Below are 17,593 nucleotides of genomic sequence, written 5' to 3'. Positions count from 1 at the left end.
CAAAATCACACACATACACACACACGCACTCACTTTCTCTCACTCCCTCTATATCTCTCATACACAAACACACACTCTCTCTCTCTGGTACTGGTACTACAAAGTTCTTCAGAGAACGTTCAGTAAGGCCACCACTGATAATGTAAAACCTTTTTTTTTTTTGGATTTACACTCCTTTACATTTTATCAATTTTTCATGTAATTAACCAGATATTTTGTGTTTTTGCAGGATTTGGTTGAAACGATGAAATGAGCTGGAAATACAGTTTTTAATTGTTCAATTTTACATCTCCCTCATTTTTGAGCTGCTCCAGTTTGTGAGCTTCAAAATAGAACAGAAAATTATACTGTTGAAAATGGAGAGACCTAGAAGAAAAAAATCTAACTTACCTTGCCTGTTTGGAGGTCAATCTCATTCTCAATATCTCTATCTCATATTCACTGTATGTTTATGTGTGTATCTATTAGGTTTGTTAGGTTGTTGAGAAATTTAAGCAGTTAGATTGAAAGCTGATTTTTGAGAATATGAGTTATTTTCAGTTAAGGATGAATGAATTGAGTAACAATAAAATTAAAGAAAAAAAAAGTGTTAAAATAAAAATAGGTTTCTCATTTTAGGAGAAAATTGAAACCTTGCTCTGCTATTTTGTTTCTAATTAGTATATCTGATTATTTGGATCAGCATGGTTGAAGTGATAATTAGAGTTTGATTATTCACAATTTTTATTGTTATTACTAGTATTTTATTTATTTTCATGTGTATTCACATTTAGGGATGTCTATTGAGTGAGTTGGTTTTAAGGTTGATTTGTTCCTTTTTACAAGCTATTGAATATTGAATATAAAGATGATAATGATGCAGAATATGGTTCTCTAAAAGGCTGACCAATAAGCATATTTTAGCTAACCTAAATGTTTAATGTTTGTGAGTATATAGAATCCCTGATTTTGTCTTAGGGAAGGTTTATACTTTAGACTAAAATAGTTTGCTTTTTTACTTAATGCTACCTACTTTTTGTTCTATAATGCTATCCTTTTAGCTTTCTACTTTTCTATTTGATTATAAGTTTTGTAATGTGCAGTTGAGCTAACTTTATAAACATTTTTTTTTAGGAAATGGAGATAATTCAAACCGGAGAACTGTTCAACCGAGGTCTCCAAGTGATGGTTTCGCTGAGCAGAAATTGGTAAGTATATGCAAACGGTAACTTTATTTTGACATACATTATATAAATGTCATCATACAGTATTTTTCTACATTCTTTGCAATATCTTATCTGTATAGTGATTGTGCTTGTAGTTCACATTTGAAGCGGGGAGAACCTCTTCTGAACAAGTTTACGGGACCCCAATGAAGACATTGTTAGCTAAAGAAATGTTGGATGAAACTTCAGCCAAAAAACGGTCACCAAGTCTTATAGCCAAGTTGATGGGTCTGGATGGACTGCCGTCTCCCCAGCCTATACACAAGCAACATAAAAGATCGGCAGACAACTCTCACAAGAGCAACGGCAAAAGAAACGAGAAGCCATTCAGTTATAAGTTAGATACGAAGACGAGTACAGAACAGCAACATTTCAAAGATGTTTATGAAGATCCAGAAGCATCACATGTAGGAAATCATACATATTCTTCACCTGAATTCAGCGCAAGAAGGAGATCCACGAAACAGGATTTAGGATACATCCAGGAAAGGTGTGATGAAATGCTTAGGGAGTCGATTGCAATTAAAACGAAACTTGAAAGGGTAGACTCCAACTCGAACTTAATGTTGAGTTATCTGCGCCAGGATCAGCAAGAAGATAAAGAAGATTATCTTTATCCATACAACCAAATTACAGTTTTGAAACCATCAAATAAAGTCAGATACAGGCACCATGGCAAAGGCTTGAAAGAAGATAAAAAAACCTCTAAGTACCACGTTCCCGTTTCTCATAAAAGAAATGAGAACGAGCATTTAGGATATTCATGTCACACTACTAGTAACTCTCGTAGAGCATCACGATATCAGTTTACAAGTAATGATGAAACTGACGTTTCTCCAACAAGAATTGTAGTCCTTAAACCGAATCTTGCAAAGATCTACGGAGATCAGTTGTTTGTCCATTCTCCTGAAGTATACGGGAAGAATACAGAAGCTAGAGAGATTGCAAGGCAAATTACTAGTGAAATGAAAGAGGGATTTGGAGATTGCAACTCTAACATATCAGATTCAGGTTATAGTGAATCAGAAATGATGGCGGTTTCTTCCCGATGTTCCTTTGACCGAATTGACCTGCCCAGGCGTTCGTCATCTAACATGTTGGAATACGATGTGAGTCGTGAAGCAAAGAAGCGAATGTCACACAGGTTGAAGACTCATGGGTATAAAGATGTGGGAGTGGTTGGAAAAAGCAGCAGTACACTTGAAGAAATGCTTTCTGTACCTAATAATGTAGTGGGTCCGGTTCGGATCGATGATGAATATCTTAGAAGAACATCGCGATCAAGATCTCTCCGAAACCAAAATCAAAAAGAAACAGACTATCTTGAAGCTCATGGTGATGTGAAGATAATGATACATAATGAGTCCCTTCATCGAGGGAAGAATAAGGTAGTGAAGGGTAATTTTATCCAAACAGAAGATGCACGATCCAGAAAAGTAAGATACGGTGTAAGATGTCATGCGTGCTGTAGTCCCGAGATTGACTATGTCTCAAGAGAAAGACGTTCCAACCGAAAACTAACTGAGAGCTACTTTGAGGATGCCGATCCAGATGATCAAGAGTTACTGATTCCTGATATTCAAGTTGCTACCAAAAATGCAACTTCTACTGATGAAGATAGCTCAAATTTACAGGTTCGTGCGCTCATGTTAGAACTCTTTATTAATGACACGTGCTATTAATTGTTGGTATTTCACTGTTTATATGTTAGCACTGATTATTTTTTGTTAGTGAAATTATAATTGTTGGGTCAAAGATGCTAAAAATATACTATGAACATAATCGAAATTCAGTTGTTGTGCTCATGCTCCTACTTATGATATTTGTTTTTCATTTCAAATAGTTTGTCTTTTTGGTGTTGTAGGAACCATCTACTTCAATCTCACAGGGTACTGTTTCCATTCAGTTATCTGGACCCGAGCTTGAGCCTGAGTCATCTCAAGGTTTAAAGGAGGTTGAGGTTGACGATGTAGACCAACATGGTAACATTTTGGTGTCCGATAATCCTACTACAGAAGATGTATCATCAGGGTCAGATAGTTTTGAGAATGTCACTTCACAACTTAATGGTATGTGGTTTTAAACTTCTATTTCTTATATACTATACCATTATTATCATGATTTTTTTATTTTATTTTTAAATTCCCATTTGAAAAGTGATTGTCTATCTCTAAATATTCAGAGCTCAGAAAACAACTTCTAATGCTAAAGATGGAGTCAGGATTAACATATGATAGCCCAAATGATGAAGAAATCGAACCAGGGTCATCCTTTACAGCATCCGAGTCAGACAACTGGGAATGTACTTATGTAACCGATTTCCTACAAAATTCTGGTTTCTACAATGACGACCCGCATACATTCATGACTACATGGTATTCTGTAGACTGTCCTAAAGATCTGTGGTTATTCGATCAACTTGAAAAGATATACTCACAAGATTCAACTGTATCAAGATCTGACAGACGGCTGTTTCATGATCGTATACACGAGGCATTATTTGTTATTTCCATGAACGTGGTATCTTTTTTGTGGGTCAACCCTGGTCAAAGAGGTATCCAGATGGCGTTGACCGAGATTGGATTTGAAGATCAGTTGCAGAAGGTGTTAGCGAAGCAAGAAAAAGAAGCAAGTGAGGATTTTGAGGAATTTTCTATTGACCAGGATCTGGATTGGTTGCAACCAGTGAAAGAAATTGATGATGCAGGCAAGCAAATTGCGGAGATGTTAGTAAACGAGTTAGTACTAGAAATTGTAACAGTATAATCTAGGTTGTAGGCATATAATGGTGAAGGAATAATGGGGGAACATTGGGAAGACAATCAAATTAGAAACCGAATTTAGTTGATAAACAAGTTTGGTTTGATGTTTTTGTGGTTACAGACTTTACAGTTTTTATGATGTTGTAGCTGATTGTGGTGAAGTTATTTTCGGTTTTTACATTTGATGTGTTGGGTTTTAACTAGTTTCATAATACTTAGAACATTTTAAGAAACAAATTAAAGCGGAAGCATGTAAGTATTACCATTTAAAACTTGTAAACCTTTAACCAATTAAAGTTAAAACCCAATTAGGATCAAGTTATGAAACATGCTTACAAACTACAAGCAAGAATAAGATGTTATACCTATTCCAAGCTAGTTGAAAGTGATGAAGATGATGATGTTGAATGGAGCTTCAAATGGATGAAACCTCAAGAGATTATACCCCAAACTTGTAACCAACACCTTGTACTTTGGTTAGGATTTGATAACACTTGAATATAGCTTGCAAAAATCAAATTTGAGAACCCTTTCTCCTTGCTTAAACCCACGGCAGCAGCAGCAGCTGAATGGAGTTTTTGGGCTGTTTTTTTTTGCTTAGTATTTGATGTATTTGCATGTGTATTTGGTCTCTCAAAAGCCTTGGTACATATGCACTTTGAATATGGAATCAACCACTCTAAATGGCTAGTCAAAGCATGCTTACTTCACTTCCAATGCCACTCATGTTATTATAAAATGATTTTATAAACTAGACACATTTTTATAAACATGCACATTTTATAAACTTGTTTTTATAAAATTAGATTTTATAAAACATATTTTATAAACTTGCATTTTATAAATTATGTATACTTATTTATAAAACTCATTTTATGAATTCCATATTATAAGTTATGTTTACTTTATTTTATAAAACCAATTTTATAAAATGTAACATAACTTTATTAATTATTTAACCTATAAATAATTAAATCCATACTATATAAATTATTCCATAATTTATACATACACATCAAGTAATATTTAAGAAAACCATTTTTCTTAAAGTTCAAGTGTCGCGTATTTGATCAATGAACCAATCGTTAAAATCAAATACGAATAAGGTGTCGGTAAGCTTGTTATTGGGTATGATCCGACTTGGATCAAAACATATTAGCCACGTTAATTTAATATGTCTCTCGGGCATATGAAATACCTTCAATCTCCCACTTGCACGAGAAACATAAGAAATTAATGTAAGTGATGGATACAGCCTAACACACCGTCCATCACCCCTAATATGTTATGACTTTGTGCCATTCAATAACATCATCCCTTTCGAGTTCCCGTCTCGAACATGAATAGGTGAATCTTTCATTATATCCTTTCGTCCTAGATGTCATGTTAAATCCAAGAGATACAGAGTGATCACTCTCTTATAGATTTAACTTTTCAGGCCTCAGACATCTGACTCTCAACGAATAAGAGGGACAAATTCCATCTTGACTACATACGTCCTAGATATACACTTTGTAATATACCTGAGTTCTTCCTTATGTACTACCATGTTTCAGAATAGCGAAGGAAAGAATCAAGGCACAGTACTTGGTGAATATCCGAACCCAATATGTATCTCAGGTCAGAGGATACAATGATATTCGCCTTTACTCAAGATTACATGTGATCAACCACAAAGGCTCTATACAGTAATTCTTGAGAGCGGGTCTTCCAATATTTGTTTCCCACAAATATCTATGAACCTTGGTTGCAACCTTGCCCCACATTCAACCTATGAATGTATACCAATCCGAGTTCATAATAGTCTAAACCTCACACTTGTTCCCACAAATGTGATCGACTACGGAAATTTAGAATAATTGCTTATTCATGGATGAAATATGCAAAATAGGAACATAACTCAAATAAATTAACACCATAGTTATATTAATGAGTTTGAATAATTTCGTTCCGGTACAATACATAAAATAGATCATATCCAATCACTAGAATATCGAAGCCCTAATGCACAAACATGTCCCTCATGTTTTGGCCCATGTAAAAGCTTCGTGAGTGGATCCGCAACATTATGATCTGTATGAACTTTGCAAATACATATCTTTCCTTTTTCAACCTCATCCCTGATGTAGTTGAATCTCCGCTCAATGTGACGGGTCTTTTGATGAGCACGAGGTTCCTTGATTTGAGCAATCGCACCCTCGTTGTCACAAAAGATCTCAAGAGGGTCCTGAATGGAAGGGACCACTCCTAAGTCGTCGATGAATTTCTTCATCCATGCAGCTTCCTGAGCTGCCAGTGAGGCGGCAATGTACTCCGACTCTGTAGTGGATAACGCAACAACCTCCTGTTTCGAACTCTTCCAAGAGACCGCACCACCATTTAACATGAAGACATAACCGGATTGTGATCGAGAGTCATCTCGATCAGTTTGGAAACTCGCGTCCACGTAACCTTTTACAGCGAGTTCCTCCTCACCAGACCCATATATTAGAAACATATCCTTAGTTCTCCTAAGGTATTTCAATATACTTTTAACAGCAATCCAATGACTGTTTCCTGGGTTGTTCTGGTATCTACTTGTCAAGCTTAGAGCGCATGACACATCCGGTCTAGTACATATCATTGCATACATGATAGACCCAATAGCAGATGCGTATGGGACTTTCTTCATTCTCTCTTGTTCATCTTTCGTGGTAGGACACTGAGATGAACTGAGAACGGTTCCCTTTTGAATAGGTACCAAACCTCTCTTAGAGTTTTCCATCTTGAACCTTTTCAAGATTTTATCAATGTATGTACTTTGACTTAAACCTATCAATTTCTTGGATCTATTCCTATAGATCCCTATCCCCAATATGTATTGTGCATCTCCAAGATCCTTAATGGAGAAGCAACTCTTTAGCCAAGTTTTGACTCCTTGCATGTAATATCATTCCCAAATAATAATATATCATCCACATATAGTACAAGGAATATGATAGTGCTCCCACTAGCTTTCTTATATACACAAGCTTCATCACCATTTTTAATGAAGCCAAATTTCTCGGCTTCCTCATTAAAATGATGATTCCACATTCTAGATGCTTGTTTCAATCCGTAGATTGACTTCTTTAACTTGCATACCCTTTTAGGATATTTTGGATCAACAAAACCTTCAGGCTGAACCATATACACATCTTCCATAAGATATCCATTTAGGAAAGCGGTTTTGACATCCATTTGCCATATTTCATAGTCGTAGTGAGCAGCAATGGCAAATGATATCCTAATAGACTTTAGCATTGCCACTGGCGAGAAAGTTTCATCATAATCAACCCCTTGAGTTTGAGTGAAACCTTTTGCTACAAGTCTAGCTTTATATGTATCCAAGTTTCCATGTATGTCGGTTTTCTTCTTGAAAATCCATTTGCAATCAACTAGCTTAGAGCTAGGAGGTTGCTCAACAAGTTCCCACACTTGGTTTTCATACATGGATTGCATCTCGGCGTTCATGGCATCCTGCCATTTATCTTTATCAATCCTTGATAAAGCATCTTCGTAGTTTGTCGGTTCATCCAAATCAACCGTATAGCAACCATCCACGAGAAACCCATATCTCTCGGGAGGATTACTAATCCTACTAGATCTTCGAACGTCTTGTGTACCTTGATCATCCACTTGATCATTTTCAACATCCTCATGCTGAGTACTAGTGCCAACCAATTGTGTATCATCGGCTTGATCTTGTACCTCTACAAGATCTATCTTCCTTTCACCATCACCTTCCATAAGGAACTTGGTTTCCAGGAATTCCGCTTTCCGAGCAACAAATACCGTTTGCTCGGATGGATCATAGAAGTAATATCCCATGTCATCTTTGGGATATCCTATGAAGATACACTTTGTGGATCGAGCATGTAGCTTATTTGCTACATAACGCTTAGGATAAGCTTCACATCCCCATACTTTTAAGTATGATAGAGAAGGAGGTTTTCCAAACCACATCTCGTGAGGAGTTCGTTCTACTTTCTTGGTTGGGGCCATATTTAAAATACGAGCCGCGGAGCTTAGACAATAACCCCAAAATGATAGAGGCAACGAGCTTCTTTGTAGCGACCCCGACAAATCGTCAAGTGACGGCGTCGGCTACGTGGGTCCCATTACCTGATTATAAGTCTTTAAGATAACGTTTGACCAAAATATGTCGCCTTCATTTCAAAATAAAGATTGTTTCAAAGTTTACAAGAATTGTTCAACCAAAAGTTAAGTTACAACGTTATAGATACGATTGAAATCTAGGCGACACGGTTTAAAGTAAAGTCAAAAGACGCTCCATGAAATGCATGTATACTCGACATCGGATGCAAGTATCAAATAGTAAGCGGAAGCATGTTTCACATATCGTGCAAGACCTGAGAAAAACATAGAGAAATCTGTCAACGAAAACGTTGGTGAAATCATAGGTTTAGTAAGTATTAAACGTTGTTTTTGAACCACAAGATTTTGTATTTCCATAACGTAGATTATCCAAATCATTTGCATTCCAAAAGTGTTGTTATACGCGAGCACTCAATTATCAAAACTTAACCAACGTTACCCCATCACACAGTGCTAGAACCCGCACTAAAACATAAAAATATATTTCATCCGCATAACGGTAGCGAACCGTCCGAATGAGGGTTTGTTAAACCCGTATGGCCACACAATATAAGTTCTCGCTTACACCCTGCAAGTGTAACTAATGATAATCGAATTGAGGCATTTTTGTTCTAACTCGCACGTGGAATGTTTGTTTTCACACTTGTGTTCAAAACATAAAAGTAAGTAGTACAAGATGTAACAAAGTATATGTTTTCTCAGCCCACGATTTAAAAGTATAAAAGTTGTTGAAAAGGTGGGACTATGATCTCACCTCGAGTGCACGAGTATAAAGTACTTCACAAAGTAAACGTGTGCATGAAAGTTGCTTAGCCTTGACCTAAACAAGTAAGTTATATCAATTAACCGGTTACGACACAAGGTCGGGTGAAATGTGTTCAATTAGTCCTATGGCTCGTTACGACTCGATTAAGTATAGCATGTGAATCACGTTGTCAAGTTTCATACAAGAAACAAGTATAAAAGCATGTTAGAATGATTGTATAAAAGTTTGGTTAAGTTTGACTAAAAGTCAAACTTGGTCAAAGTCAACGAAAAAGTCAACATGTTCGGGTCGGGTCCCGAACTATTTTTCTATGCTAAATATTCATATACAAGTATATTAAAACAAGTTTCATGTGAATCGGAGGTCGATAGCTAGTCAAACATTTCGCGTGAAATGCGCCAAACAAAGCAGAATCTGGCCAGGCCAATCCGCGCGCCGCGCGGGAATGGGGCGCGCCGCGCCACTACCTGGGCAGAGAATTCTGGTCAGTTTTTCACACTCAAGCACGAATCCAACTTCAAATACCCATAATTCCTAAACCGTAAACATCCAAAACAAGTATCTTATATCGTTGGAAAGGTATTTTGACGAGCAATACAACTAACCACATATCATCAAACAAAAACATCATTTACAATAACCGAAAACTCGTCAATTGATCAAGAAAGGTTTATTTTCAAAGTTTCAAGTTCGTAAAACGTATTTTATGATTCGGGAATCCAATTTACACATACGATATGCCGTTTCGAAAGTAATGAAGCATACATTACTACTAAACACTAACAATTAACATTTCATGGCATTCAAGCATCCAAAAATTCATGTCAAGAACTATCAAACCCTAGTCAAACATCTCAAAATCAATAATCATGTTTTTGGAGTTTCCTTAATCAACCTATACATCAAAACGAAGCTAATGATACTAGTAACACTTTTAAAACATGCACTTTAACAATCTAACAACATTTGATCATCCAAAATCAAGGATTAAGCATACACTTTTCATTTTCAAGCTAGTTACACCAAAACATCAAGATCGAGAATACAAATCATATATTCATGTTATACACGAGCCATAGACACTAACCAACACAATTTCAAGTCAAAAACACGAATTTATAGAAATCTAGAGTTTTTAGAAAGTTACCCAAACTTGATGAAATTGGTATCAAAATGTAGAGGATGAAGAGAGGATCACGAATATGTAATTTGTTTTGAAGTTTGCTTCCCGATCCGAATTTAGATGATGAATGTTTGAATTGGGTGTTTGTGTGTGTGTTCTTGCTAGAGAGAAAGAGAGAGAGATGGAGGTGATTGAATGGTGAGGAAGGTGGGGAGGTGGTGGCTAGTTGCCCCAATTTGGCCAAGTGACGAGATTGGTCCCTCAAGTTTCAAAGCGGGTGCGGTAATTAACCAAACGAATATTTTAAAACGCTCGAGTAACGGGTGATGTCAAAATTAAATAGCGGGAATATAATGAACGTTACTCACGGAAACTATTAATTTAAATACGAAAGATTATGTTTTAAAAAAAAAAGACGGTGTTAAAATTAAATTTAACGGAAAAACGCGGGATGTTACATTCTTGCCATCATAGATCGAACCATATCCATTAGGGTTCGGTTCCTCCTTTCGGAAACTCCATTAAGTTGGGGTGTTCCGGGTGGAGTAAGTTGTGAGATAATCCCACAACTCCTAAGATGATCTTGGAAGGCATCGCTTAGGTATTCACCTCCTCTATCGGTACGAAGTACCTTAATTGTCCTATTGAGTTGATTTTGTACTTCGTTTTGATATTCTTTGAATGCTTCAAACGTTTCGTCCTTGTGTCTTAATAAGTAGACATATCCGAAACGACTAAAGTCATCAATGAAAGTAACAAAGTATCTTTCACCATTCCTAGTCATGGGTTTAAAGGGTCCACATACATCCGAATGTATTAATCCCAATAAATCTTTAGCCCTTTCATAAGTCCCTTTGAAAGGTGCTTTAGTCATCTTGCCTTGTAAACAAGATTCGCATACATCAAATGAATCCATTTCATTTGATTTCAAAAGTCCATTCCTTTGAAGTGTATGCATTCGGTTCTTGTTTATGTGACCAAGGCGACAATGCCATAAATAGGAATCACTTAAATCCCTTTTGAGTTTCTTGGTGCTTGTATGGTACATTGAGCTACTAGATGATGTGTCATCATGAACCAATTCATAAATTCCATTTGAAGGTGAAGCCTTGAAATAGAATACATTATCTAAATAAATATGGATATCATCATTAACAAAATTAAGATTAAAACCACATTGTTTCAAACGGGAAATGGAAATAATGTTTCGACATAAATCGGGTGCATACAAAACATCTTTCAAAATAAGTTCCAAACCACTTGGAAGCTTTAACACAAAGTCTCCTTGAGCCTTCACTTGCACTTTGGCTCCATTACCCATGTAGAGACTTGATGTTCCCGTTTGCTTGCTACTTCTTTTGAACCCCTGCAATGAATTGCAAATGTGAGTTCCACATCCAGTGTCTAATACCCATGTATTAGAAGAAGTAATACTAAGCTCTATATATACCATATATATATTACCTGAGGTTTGCCCTGCATCCCTCTTGTCCTTCAACTCCTTAAGATAAACCGGACAGTTTCGTTTCCAATGACCCATCTCACCGCAACCGAAACATGGGTCTTCCTTGGGGTTTGCCTTCTCGGCTACCTTTTGCTTCTTAGCCTTGTTGATGGTTGGGGTAACCATCTTCCCTTTCCCTTTGCCTTGATAGGCGGGTCCTTTTCTCTTAGCCACCTTTGGCTTAGAGGTCTTACCTTTGGACCCACCTTGATCGATTGCTAACACGGGTAAAGCCCTTTTACCCATGCTAGTTTCCGCCGTTCTAAGCATCCCGTGAAGCTCACCTATGCTCTTATCCATCCCATTCATATTGTAATTAATTACAAATTGATCAAACCTTTTTGATAGGGAGTTAAGGATAAGATCGGTGGCTAACTCATTGGAAATGTTTAGGTTAAGACGGTTAGCACGATCGATAAGGCTTTTCATCTTAAGTACATAAGATGAAACCGATTGGGTATCGTCCATACGACAAGCATGTAGCGCCCGAACCGTTTCGAAGCGCTCGACACGCGCTTGTTGTAGGAACATCTCCTTCAATTGCGTTATCATGTCGTATGCACTATGATGCTCGAAATCCTTTTGGAGTTCTGGAATCATAGTCCCAAGCATTAGGCATGAGACTTGAAGGGAGTCGCGGCAATACTTATCGTAAAAGGCCATTGCCTCCTCATCATCCTCATCCGGTTGATCGGGAATGGGGTCCTCAAGTACATACGCTTTATCCTCTTGTTTGAGGACAATCCGAAGATTGCGGAACCAATCCATAAAGTTGGTATGGTTGAGTTTGTCTTTCTCTAAGAGAGACCTTAATGATAGGTGGTTTAGGTTAAGTGGTGCGTTTGGAATGTTGTTGTTGTTATTGGCGGCCATCTACAAAATTAACAAAGTTCGTTTAAGTATCGATTTTAATTTAACATTCAATACCCTTTAAATCAAATTGAATTATTAAATTCTAGAATCCAACGGTAAACCAAATTTCGGTTAGGTGACCTTTATCCCGCAATTTGATTTAGCTAGGTAGTCAATAAATGACAATTGCAATCCATTTGCAACTTCTAGAGTATGGGATCATGCAATCCTTTTGCATGGCATATTTATCCCATCAACGCCTATTTGTTCCTCATGCTTCGGTGACCCTAAGTTCATGATTCCCAAATCAAGTCGTCCTACTTGTATAGACTTGTAAATTTAACATACATGTGGTTAGGTGACCTTTATCCCACAAGCATGCGAAATTTACCTTAATCATATTAGTTTGCTCATAATGGTTAGGTGACCTTTATCCCATCATGAGTTCCCTAATACTTTTAAGTGTCACACAATAGGATGGCGTTTAACTTGTTTACCTTGTTAGTGAAAGGGATTTTGAGTTTTCGTTAATTCTAGTTTGAGAAAACTTTTATACCATACACCAACATGCATTTAGTGTATGGTTTATTTGAAAATCCATTTTTCATATCTTGTAATTAAGCCAATTACTTAATATAAACCATTTTATATGTATGATCCTTATTATGTCCTTAATAACCATTTATTAATGTCCTTTACCATTTTAATTTAACCATTTAAATTTTTGTTTTGCATGTTGTTAATAACGTCTAATTTAACCAATTAAATTTTAGTTTTGTTTGTTGTTAACTTGTGTGATTAACTTGTAGCATACAAACATACAATCCACAATCATACAATAAACAACCAAGCATGCAAAACAACATGTTCACAATCTAGCCATTTTGGTAGACATTTGTTTAGCCGAAAACAAATGTCACCGGTTAAGGGGTTAAAATACAAAGTAGGAGATTTCAAATCTCCCACTAAATCTTGCATCCAAATGCTCCTTCTTGTGTTCTTCCAAGTCTTCATCTTGTATCTTCATTTTATTACAAAATATATCCTAATACATTTGTCTAGAAAATGAAAATACAACCTAATCTATTTTACATACCAAATATAAAATAAATTACATAACCAAAATAATATTATTACAAACCAATTGAATAAATATTATTACAAACCATAAGAATGAATTAAATCAACCAAACATACATGCAACCATACACAAGGTCAAGGCTAAGATTGTGAACAACATGCAACCAAAATTTGACCAAAATGGAGCAACCCAAAACCCATTTTTGGGGTCCAAGATTTCGGCCAACATCACAAACCCACCCAAACATATAATTTTTGCATTTTACTTTCATGCATGTACATAAAATGCAAAATATATTGTGAGTTTAATAACCATCTCGAAGCGTATTTCAACAACTTCGGCTCTAGATACCATTGTTGGGTTTTAACTAGTTTCATAATACTTAGAACATTTTAAGAAACAAATTAAAGCGGAAGCATGTAAGTATTACCATTTAAAACTTGTAAACCTTTAACCAATTAAAGTTAAAACCCAATTAGGATCAAGTTATGAAACATGCTTACAAACTACAAGCAAGAATAAGATGTTATACCTATTCCAAGCTAGTTGAAAGTGATGAAGATGATGATGTTGAATGGAGCTTCAAATGGATGAAACCTCAAGAGATTATACCTCAAACTTGTAACCAACACCTTGTACTTTGGTTAGGATTTGATAACACTTGAATATAGCTTGCAAAAATCAAATTTGAGAACCCTTTCTCCTTGCTTAAACCCACGGCAGCAGCAGCAGCTGAATGGAGTTTTTGGGCTGTTTTTTTTTGCTTAGTATTTGATGTATTTGCATGTGTATTTGGTCTCTCAAAAGCCTTGGTACATATGCACTTTGAATATGGAATCAACCACTCTAAATGGCTAGTCAAAGCATGCTTACTTCACTTCCAATGCCACTCATGTTATTATAAAATGATTTTATAAACTAGACACATTTTTATAAACATGCACATTTTATAAACTTGTTTTTATAAAATTAGATTTTATAAAACATATTTTATAAACTTGCATTTTATAAATTATGTATACTTATTTATAAAACTCATTTTATGAATTCCATATTATAAGTTATGTTTACTTTATTTTATAAAACCAATTTTATAAAATGTAACATAACTTTATTAATTATTTAACCTATAAATAATTAAATCCATACTATATAAATTATTCCATAATTTATACATACACATCAAGTAATATTTAAGAAAACCATTTTTCTTAAAGTTCAAGTGTCGCGTATTTGATCAATGAACCAATCGTTAAAATCAAATACGAATAAGGTGTCGGTAAGCTTGTTATTGGGTATGACCCGACTTGGATCAAAACATATTAGCCACGTTAATTTAATATGTCTCTCGGGCATATGAAATACCTTCATGATGATGATACTATACGCTCTTGTTAAAGAAGTTAGCTTAACGAGCCTTCATGATTCAAGCTTGAGCTTGAATTTAGAGTTTAAAAAAACCATGGTCAATCCATGAAGTGCATTCATATATATTTGAAAGAAGATTATTATCAATATGTACAGTTCCTTTTCTGTTAATCAAATCTTCAACATATAACTCGCTTAAATCCTCAGTTGTGTAGTTATTACAGGTAAAAATGATTGATTTCTACATTTGTTTTTTGCGAATTGCAAAGATTACATTAATGGTATTTTAAGATTTTATTAAATTAGAGACAAGAAGTTAAACAAACCGACCTTAGCTCAGTTGGTAGAGCGGAGGACTGTAGTGTTATCATAGCCATCCTTAGGTCGCTCGTTCGAATCCGGCAGGTCGGATATTTTTATATTTTACATGTATTTTTGAATTTCTGTGTACAACCATTTTAGCGTATAAGGTATTGAAGGTAAAATTATAAAAAAGCCAAGAATAAGCATTAGTTGCAAATTTAATTTATATATTTTTATTAATAAATTTACCTCTTGAATTTAAGTATGAAAAAAAAACATTATATATAAAAAATTAACTATTTATAATAAATTCATAAAACATAGCCATCATTCTTCTTATTGAAGATATTTTTGTGTATATGATATCAATTCTCTGTCATCATTGAAGGTATTTTTATGTATATTATGAGTATAAAATTACAAATTTTGCTAAGGTTATTTCTATCATATGTTGAGGGGCAACTTGTAATTAACATTTATTTATATTATTATTTAAAGAAATTTACTCCATATTAAATTGAGTTAATGAGTATAAATAGTAAATTATATTATCGTAATCTCGACTTAATTATACTGTGCGTTATCGGGGTACACATTAATAAATTTATGTATATTGTATTTTCTGTATATTCCCATATATCTCACGTATGTAGAATTGAATATTGTTGTTTGTTTGTTGTTGTTTTGTGTAATATTATTTTGATTTTAAATATCAAATATCTACTAGGAGATTTGTATGTAGAATTGAATATTGCTGTTTGTTTGTTGTTGTTTTGTGTAATATTATTTTGATATTAAATATCAAATATCTACTAGGAGATTTTATTTGAATCCTACCAAGGATTCAAGAGTACCAAAGCAAATGTGTCATAAGTTATTTCCCACCTTTTGATGTTTGATGCAACAATGTGTACGCTACTCGAGCGCTAATCACACTTACTTTTCATTCAAATATATCAATAAACTACATGATCAGTTGGTTACTAACAATTTCCCATAAAAGTAAAGTACCTCTTAATTTAAGATAAGAGACCATTGGAACCAAACCAATCAACCAGACCAGCCAATAGGCTCCCTAAAAGGTCAGACCACAATATAATTTAGACATGTTTGCGGTATGTGTATGTAATGAATGCTTTGATAATTCCTTGGTCCAACTTTTCTAGCTATATTCATTGATCGAACAAATAGTTTTTTTATTTTTTTATGGGATTATCACCAAAATACCCTTTTTTTTTTAAGCTTGTTGACTGACAGCCCTAAAAAAAAAAAGTTTGACAATTTGTCCTCGCAAGGCGCAAGACACCTTGCGTCTTTGCGACCTTGCGACCATGCGACCTTGCGTTACTGACAAACGCAACAAAGAGACTTGCGTCCTTGCGTATTGCGTCTTGCGTCTTGCGACTTGCGCCTTTGCGTCTTGTGTCTTGCGTCTTATCCCGATAAGATTTTCATGATTTCGTGGATAAGATTTTGTACGATTTTTGTACTATTACGGATAACTTTTTCAATTCATATAAGGTATTACCAGCTCTATTTTCACTTCATTTCCACCATTTCCACATAAATCATATAATTTCAAGCGTCATTAAGGTAACTTTCTTTGTTTTAAATAATGAGTTTTAGTGATAATGAAACCTTTGTTATTCATATATGTTGTGGTGGTTCTTTTCAATTTATTAATAACTTACCTATGTATTTGCCTCTAGATTGTTTTAGAACACGATTAAAACTCCCAGTTGCTCCCCAAAAACTAATTACTCGAAGAATATTGTTAAAAAATGTTCTTAGAAAAATTAATTTGCCACCTAATGCTCCTGTTTCAATGAGATATGTTGTCGATAATCTTGTTTTTGATATTACTGATGATTATGAAGACTTTCGTGATTTTCTACAACATGCAATATCAAATGCTCCTATTAATATTTACATTGTCGACAAAGTTACAATGCATCAACTCCCAGAAAACTTACAGTCAGTGCAAATCCTACCAATACACAATGTCCATCAAAACCTACCAACACACGATGTCCAACAAAACCTACCAACAAACGAGGAGAGCACAAACCTTCAGACACCCAATTTGGAAGAAGCACGACCTGAAGTACCACCTCCAAACACAGAAGAGTTTGATTTCTTCAACTATGGAGTTGAGAACGTATGTAAAATTAAAAAAACAGATCACCCTTTTGAATCAGTTGTCGCGTCTAGTGCTTCGGAGGAAGAAAATGACAGAGAAGATCAAGATGAAGATGAAGATGAAGAAGAGGAAGAAAAAAGGATGTATTCTGGAATATGCCACTTCTATTGAGTGAGCATGACCAAGAGACTGAATCTACGAGCCAAATAACAACCAGTTATAGAGTATCAGATTTGATTAAAGTTCGACAAACTTTTTTAAACAAGGATGATTTTGTAAACCATCTATACACAAAATGTCTTGAAGAAAACTTCCAAATTAAGCCTGTAAAGTCTGACAAATCTCGATTCAC

At 35.2% G+C, this 17,593-nt stretch overlaps 1 protein-coding gene and 1 non-coding gene across 3 annotated transcripts; both read left to right on the top strand.

Annotated features, from left to right (window-relative positions):
* The first annotated feature begins 324 nt into the window (after positions 1–324).
* LOC139896098 (uncharacterized) lies at positions 325–4,148 on the top strand. 2 transcript variants are annotated; one of them, XM_071878682.1, is made up of 5 exons: positions 325–405; positions 1,114–1,187; positions 1,301–2,839; positions 3,112–3,274; positions 3,388–4,148. In XM_071878682.1, exons 1-5 carry the CDS (start codon positions 357–359, stop codon positions 3,969–3,971), a joined length of 2,409 nt encoding a protein of 802 aa, XP_071734783.1. In that variant the 5' UTR covers positions 325–356; the 3' UTR covers positions 3,972–4,148. The 2 variants fall into 2 exon arrangements, with proteins under 2 accessions (XP_071734783.1, XP_071734782.1); XM_071878681.1 differs by having other exon boundaries at positions 326–405; positions 3,070–3,274.
* A 10,975-nt stretch (positions 4,149–15,123) lies between these two features.
* On the top strand, positions 15,124–15,209 carry TRNAY-GUA (transfer RNA tyrosine (anticodon GUA)). Its single transcript is given in 2 exon segments — positions 15,124–15,160; positions 15,174–15,209. It is a non-coding gene; the product is annotated as a tRNA-Tyr (tRNA).
* The last annotated feature ends 2,384 nt before the right edge of the window (positions 15,210–17,593 follow it).

Source organism: Rutidosis leptorrhynchoides, chromosome 3 (genome assembly GCF_046630445.1).
Source record: "Rutidosis leptorrhynchoides isolate AG116_Rl617_1_P2 chromosome 3, CSIRO_AGI_Rlap_v1, whole genome shotgun sequence".
In the NCBI taxonomy this organism is placed as follows: Eukaryota; Viridiplantae; Streptophyta; class Magnoliopsida; order Asterales; family Asteraceae; genus Rutidosis; species Rutidosis leptorrhynchoides.
The sequence above is the reverse complement of the archived record's forward strand: the minus strand, read 5'-3'. Positions and strand labels throughout refer to the sequence as shown.